This window comes from Alosa alosa, chromosome 18 (genome assembly GCF_017589495.1).
Source record: "Alosa alosa isolate M-15738 ecotype Scorff River chromosome 18, AALO_Geno_1.1, whole genome shotgun sequence".
Taxonomy (NCBI): Eukaryota; Metazoa; Chordata; class Actinopteri; order Clupeiformes; family Clupeidae; genus Alosa; species Alosa alosa.
Window position 1 is genome coordinate 5,477,284 of NC_063206.1, and position 7,196 is coordinate 5,484,479.

Sequence of the window (7,196 nt, forward strand, 5' to 3'; positions counted from 1 at the left end):
AGCACACAGCCTTTCTTTGTCTGACAAAAAAAATGACAGCAACTGACAAACCTTGTCAGAGGGTTTCTGAGCACAAAAGCACTGAGGACACACCTGCAGATGACATCACACTGTGATTCTAATAGGGAGTAAATAACATGAAGTGTGATGGAACTTCAAGGGAACTTTATCTAAAGTCATCTAAGTTCAGGACCTAGTCAGGAATGTAATTAAAGTGACTTAATTGAAAAGGATTTGGAAGCCTTTATGATTTAAGAGGGGTACTTATGGAAGACCATAGGTTATTTCTGAAAAATAAATTATGTACTTGCAATTATGCCATTGCAATTATCTTTATTAGAAAAATACCTATTATTCAATTGTCCAGATGTGCCACACTCTGTGTGAAGAAGAAAGAGAGATATATAGATGTACCAGTGTTTAATCATAATTGATTAGTTGAATAAAGTTATCTATCTATCTATCTATCTATCTAGGTCAGTGTTTCTCAAAGTGTGGTCCGGGGACCACTGGTGGTCCGCAAGCTATCCCAAGTGGTCCGCAAGCAGACATGGTAAAATATAATATTGATGAGTTTTTTGCAATATTTAACAAATTTGTATGTAAATTCAAACAGTTCTGCAACACTGCCTATGTAAGCTACGCCAGTTTAAATCATATGAATCCTATGATCCAACAATAAGCAAGGTTGTTCAGTGAGGTCTATTGTGTAATATACTGTTGAAGTGGGTCTACTGTTGTTTTTTTTTTTAATTAAGTGGTCCGTGAGGTTATTTTTTACTGGTTTAGTGGTCCTTGATCTGAAAATGTTTGAGAAACACTGATCTAGGTCTATATATCTCTTTTGTGAAACATCTCAACTCATAATGTTCATGATCACTTACCAGGCATGTGAATGGGGGTGTGTTTCATTTTATTAAGAGCAGCTAGACAGTATTTCTCCACTTAGTCAAGGAGATTCAACAATGCAATGGAAGTCTGCCTTAACAGTCCAACGACAAAAAAATGCAAACACTATAAATTAAATTAACTTCGAAGACAATGCGTATGGCTTAGCCTAGTCACCAACGCTAGTTAGTAAATAGTATAAAAAATCATGAAAACACCCAATATTGAAACATATACAGCATTACTATTTACACACCATATCACAAATGATTCAAAAGGTATATAAACGGGGCTACTTCCCTGATAATCCCCTTATTATTACTTATCATTTTGGCCTGGTAATCCATCACATTCGAGCGCGGTGGAGGTGAATGGTGTGATTGTGTCCAAAGAGATCTCTCCATCACACTCATAGTGTCCAATAGCTGGCAACAGCATATGTTTGTGGTTTCGAGACACATTGGAAGTCACCGACACCTTGTCAAAGGGCAAGCCAGTGTCCTCCCTAGAACTGACCACTTCGTGTGGAAGTGGAATGACTAATGGTTGTGCGTCTTTTTGGAGAGTCGTGTCATGATGATAGGACACCAGTTCGTTACTGAAGTTGACTGCTTCCACGGTGTTACTTGGACAAATTTTGTTACAACCTAAGATAGAGGAAAATGCTTTCCTAAAATCCGCATTGAAGGCGTATATGACAGGATTTAAGGACGAATTCGCCCAACCGAACCAAACGAATATAGTGAACGTTGTGTCGCTGACGCACTGACAGAATGGCACCATGCAGTTTAGAACAAAGAAAGGAAGCCAGCAACACACAAACACGCCCATTATGACTGAAAGAGTTTTTAAAACTTTGGTCTCTTTCTTAAAAGTTGTTTTCAATGAGCTTTCAGTGGAGCAGTCGGTATGTAAGTTATTTTGCGCTTGCTCGGCAGCCCTCTCCAAAGAGGATATTCGTCTTATTTGTGTTTGCGCAATACGGAAAATCCTTGTATAAGTGGCAATCATTATGATCACAGGAATGTAAAAGCTTATTAGAGACGAAGAGATGGCGTAGGTTTTGTTCAGGTTAGCTTTGCAGTTTATGGTCTGGTTGATGCTGTGTGCGTCCTCTGCGTCCCCCTCTGCCATGTGCCAGTTGAGTTGGACAGGTATGAAAGATATGAGGATGGACAGGGTCCATGCCAACCCAATCATCATGAATGCCATTCTGTGTGTCATCTTACGTTCATACCTAAACGGGCTTGCGATAGCCCAGTATCTATCCAGACTTATGATGCACAAATTTAGGATTGATGCAGTGGAACACATGATGTCAAAAGCGATCCAAACGCCACAGAAATTGCCAAAGAGCCACGAACCTGCTACCGCCGAGATAGCTTCCCATGGCATCACCAGAACCGCCACAAACAGATCCGATACCGCCAGAGAAATTACAAAAAAGTTGGTCACTTTGGAGCGGAGGTGCCTGAATTTTACAACCGCCGCGCAAACAAGCATGTTTCCAAGCAGAGTCGAGACTATGAGGAGGAACAGGAGGAAACCGATGATCAACGCTCGGACACTGTCTTGGCGCTCGCTCCCCTCGTCTGTGCCGTTCGACAGAACTTGCGTTTCATTTGTAAAGTTATCCATATCTCATTCTCTTCAAAACAGTAGGCTATTCATCCAACATCGTGTATTACCCACACGTCGATATGCTTCCTCTTTTTTTGTGAGCCCAGCTGGTTCGTAAAATAGCCTAATTATAGCCTACGCTTCAAACATCCATAATCACTCTCTCATCACATCCCCTGACTGATCACACGTGGGCCAGGTAAAGTCATCTTGAATAATTTGGCTTGACGTCTATTTTTCTCCTACTTTTTGGCAACCCCGGTGTTTTCTCTGTGTCCATGTGTCCTTGGTTTGGAGAGAGAAAAGTCCCAGGAACGCTTCATGGCTTTTAGGACAGCAGACGCATGTGATTGGTTTCTATCTACTGAACATTTGAATTCCCCCAACCGTCTTCTGGGGCCTCGCCTTGCTTCAGACCATGTAAGACTGAGTGTCTCCAATAGGACACAAGTCTAACGATTACAAATGAGCAGGAATACAGCATAGACTAAATAATATTCCACTATTTTCTGACTATAATATTACTATTTTAAATGTAGCCTATGATATAAAACATATTTTGCTCTGGTAAAAAAAAACAAGCGCTTAAAAAACCCAAAGAAACCTTACACAGTTTATCAACCAAATTACTTTTCCCTTCCCTATCTGAAAATTGTTTAAGTTGAACAACTAGTCGCTTTAGTCTATCTGAGTGGCCAAGATGTAATTTCCATTTTTTTTCCATGTGCATTAGGCCATACCCAATTTCGGTCAGTCAAACATGCATCATACACAAGCGAACCCATTGCGCCCATATCTTTCCAGAGTGACCGAAATCACGCCGCATTTAGGCCATACTGTTCAACTGAGTATCCACCTCGTTTTTACGGAACTCTAGAGGGGTCATTGCAAAATATTTTTTGGTATAATACTTATATATTCAGAAAACGTGCACTCATTTTTACTAAATTATGTACACATTTTAATACATCATGTACACATTTTACTAAATTGTGCACTCATTCTACTAAATTGTGCTCACGATTTAGTAAAACGTTACTAAATTGTCTGCACATTTTAAATCATGCACACGATTTACTAAATTGAGAGCACAATTTAGTCAAATGAGTGCACTATTCAGTAAAACATATGCACAATTTAGTAAAATGAGTAGGCTACAAATTTTCTCGATACACAAAAATATCTTGCAATGACACCTCCTGGGCTTCTTACCATCTCTTTCATGGCTTAAACTACACATCAGCCTGATTTCCCTTGTTCCTACCTGGCCAGGCTGACCTATAGGTGCCATCCACATGTAATAAGCAAACACGTATAATCTATTGCATGACATTAATGGCTCGGACGCCATGGTCCTGTTATATTCAAATTCAAAATGAGTATAATTTTCTTAGGTTTATCAAGGTAGTTTGGTTGCAATCAATTAGCAAATAAGGTAGGCTCTGATACGGCTCTGTGTTGTGAAGGCGGATGTAGGTTGCTTTCTAGCTCCCCCTGGCGACTATCTGTCAATTGATCAGGCCCCTCCATTATTGTAATAGTTTATAGGTGTATTAAACAGGGTATAGGCCAGTTCTACAGTGTGTTGCAGTAGCCTAGGCTACCCCTCAACAATAATTGTGTAAAACTCTGTTATTATTGCATGTGTACTTATAATTAAGTTGGCCCATGTAACGTGGTATTGTTGGCTAGTGACTTCTTCCGAGCAGTAGATGTCGCTTCAACTCCAAGAAATCCCAGTTTTGCGGCGAGTGACTTGGGAAAGACATGACGTCACACTCAGATTCAAAATGGCCTCTATTTATGGAAGGAGTGAAGCTGGCTAAAATCGCTCGGTTAATTATCCATAACAAACAATGACAGTAACAGTAGGGCTTTATTTAATCTCGCAGTGAAATGGAATACTTAAATAACAAAACATTGTCGCGGCGTAGTTGAGTCTCTGTAACATGAGATCTTGCCCAGCTGCCGAGAGAGGCTCCGCAGCAGGATTTTAAGTGCCAGTCTAAACGCGGACCATGAATGAAATGGAAAGGGCGGAAAATGGAGAGTTGGTGCTCGCGTTGTCTGTTGATCTAAACGAAAATGAAGAGGGAAACAAAAAACATCTTAGGCCAGCGTCTATGGATTGTAACATAGCAGAAGTCAAATCTCGCCTGTTGAATGACGGAAGCAAAAAGTCATACCCAGCCGATAAGGTAGCGCTGCCAGGGACTGGTTATGTTTATGTTTCCAGTCATAGTAAGAATGTAAACTCAGACGCTGCTCTGTCGTCCTTGCAGGTTACTTCACCGGTGGAGAGCAGCATTATGCTCGACTTGATCCCCGAGGCTCTCCCGGGGCCGATAAACGACAGCTGTGTCATTTTAGAACAGCACAGGGATGGCATACTAAACGGATTTCCTGAATCATCTGTTGAAACGACGGTGGTGGTGGGTCCGGAGGATGAGGGAGGGGGTAGCGGGGGGATCCCTTCCCACCAGACCGCAGCTGTGAGCAGAGACACACCGCAGGAAGGGAACGGAATGTTACTCTCAACTCGGGCTTCAGATACTGTCAGGCCCGAGGAGGAACGTGCAAGGGAGACCGAGGATTCCAACGCGGATAAACTGGACAAGGGTCATTTAAATCCAGAAGCGAGGCCAAAGTCTACTGCTGTCTCTCCGGCATTGTCATGTGCTGGTAAGCATCAGCAGAACTGCACGTGCATGTCTGCAATTGCAGACATGAAACTGTCCAACGGCGACGTTGATTTGGGCAATTCGATCGGTTTTCCAATGGATGTGACATGTGTTGATCACAGCCAGGAAACGCACTCTTCAGGAGGTCAAAACAATGAACTTGATGCCCCTGACGGAGAAACAAAGGTGTCAAATGGTGGATTGATGATTGTAAACAATAGCTCTCCTCACAGTAAAATATCTAATCTCACCCCTGGAACCGCAGGTGGCCTTTCCGATAGCGGCGTATTGACCCATCAACTTGAAAACAGCTGTAGCTCGCCCGGGTCGTATGGCTGCTCCAGTCGAGAGTCTGGCCATGCTAGCGAGGAGGCTTCTCCGGCTGACCAGCTGACAGACCCGGCTTGCTGGGCTTTCGAGCCTGAGGACGACCTCGTTGAACTTTCCTCTAAGCTCTCCATAACGCCGTCTCCCGAACGCACCAGCAGCGAAAATACCCAAACGGAATCGAGTCTTAGAGAGGATTCTAGCGAGGCATATGGTCCAAGTAGGCCACAATCGCTCCGGACTACCCCGAGCTATGCGGTTTCCCTCAGCTGCGACGCGACGCCTCTTAGTCCCGACGATGGAGAGGGATATATCGGTGCTGATGAAGGCATGGATCCGGACGGGACCTATAGGAACAGGTTTGAAGTTAGCCGCAGGCAAAGTGCTCCTGACCAGTGGCCGGATGGGCAGGCAGTGGACGTGGAGATGAACAGTGAACAGCCGGGCTCAAGCAAGAAACACGGCATTGCAGAATTCTTCACCAGGTATCAGTTCTATCCTCTTCCGTCCTAACAGCTTCAAGCATTGAAACAGTCTGCTACAACCTGACACACATTGTAGCCATGATACATTTTGTAACCCTCATTGGAAATTAAAATTCTCAGGCCAATAATAAGTAGGCATAACGGGAGAGTTATTTTAAAAGGTTATAGTGCCCGTCAAGACTGTTTCACCTTTGAGTTGAATAAGGCCTGCCTTGAGTGCCTTGGAGAGATAATGCTTTACCATTTGATTTACACCTACCCTCAGGTAAATGACACGTGCATGATGGGGCTTGGAGATGTTTGTATGTGTGTACATGCAGTGCATGGATGGATGTTGTGTAAAATTCATGACAGTGCAAACTCCATGTATACAACTTGGCTGTAAGGGAAGGCTTGCAGACAGACACAGACTCCATTTTCATATAAGCACTATTTACTGTTTGTCACACTATTTGTGTTTGTCACATAGCCCACCCTAGTAGTGGATGTAGCCTATGATTCTGTTTTGTTAAGAGGGGTCAAATGATTCCTACTAAACAGTTACATTTAGTGGCATCAGATGACTTCTCTCAAAGCTCTGTGCTTGCTTCTTAGAATACAGGATGTCCTGACCTCTTACTTGCACATAGAGAGCATTATCCCACCTTCTTATACTCCTTGTGTAAGATAATGCACACACAAGGCAATCTCCCTGAGTACAATATAGGCCAACTAAGCATCAAACTCTCCCTAGTGACGCCTCTATTGTGCTCTGATCACAAACCAAGACTAAAAGCATTCCAGTGGTGTAATTCACAAGATGCCGTCTTAAGTGAATCCAACCTTGCTAAGGAACACAAGACCGTGTTGTCTGTGGACACAAAAATAGGCATATTTTCTGCTTTAGACGTGGAACCAAACAAGTAGGCTATTTAAAAAAAAAAAAAGTCTTCGGTGTTAACTAGGTTAAATTCACAGGACAAAGCCTTTAAGATGTGAGGACAGGGATGTCCTGTATTCAAAGGCATTTTCCACCTCCTTTGGGGTTTGGGTGTTTTCATCTGCCCTAATTAACAGACTTGTTAAGAGCTCAACTCTTTGATGCTGTTGTAATTGTAGCAAGCTTAACAACATTGTTGTGGGATATGCCTGCTGTGTGCATATAGCGTTTGTGTGCATTCAATTCAAGAATTTTCTGAAAACTCTTGCTGTTGCA

The 7,196-nt window shown here is 42.8% G+C and overlaps 2 protein-coding genes across 4 annotated transcripts in view; one reads left to right on the forward strand and one right to left on the reverse strand.

Annotated features, from left to right (window-relative positions):
* Positions 1 to 1,181: 1,181 nt before the first annotated feature.
* On the reverse strand, positions 1,182 to 2,559 carry LOC125311307 (D(1)-like dopamine receptor). Its single transcript, XM_048269215.1, is given in 1 exon segment — positions 1,182 to 2,559. A coding segment is annotated over 1 exon segment (1,353 nt). The 3' UTR covers positions 1,182 to 1,206.
* A 1,967-nt stretch (positions 2,560 to 4,526) lies between these two features.
* tbc1d12a (TBC1 domain family, member 12a) overlaps positions 4,527 to 7,196 on the forward strand; it is a 30,221-nt gene continuing 27,551 nt past the window's right edge. For 2 of the 3 annotated variants that reach the window (XM_048269212.1, XM_048269213.1), the window contains exon 1: positions 4,527 to 6,001. In XM_048269212.1, the coding sequence (XP_048125169.1) occupies positions 4,527 to 6,001 (1,475 nt within the window). The remainder of the gene's footprint in view (positions 6,002 to 7,196) is intronic. The other variant, XM_048269214.1, reaches the window with a different exon arrangement.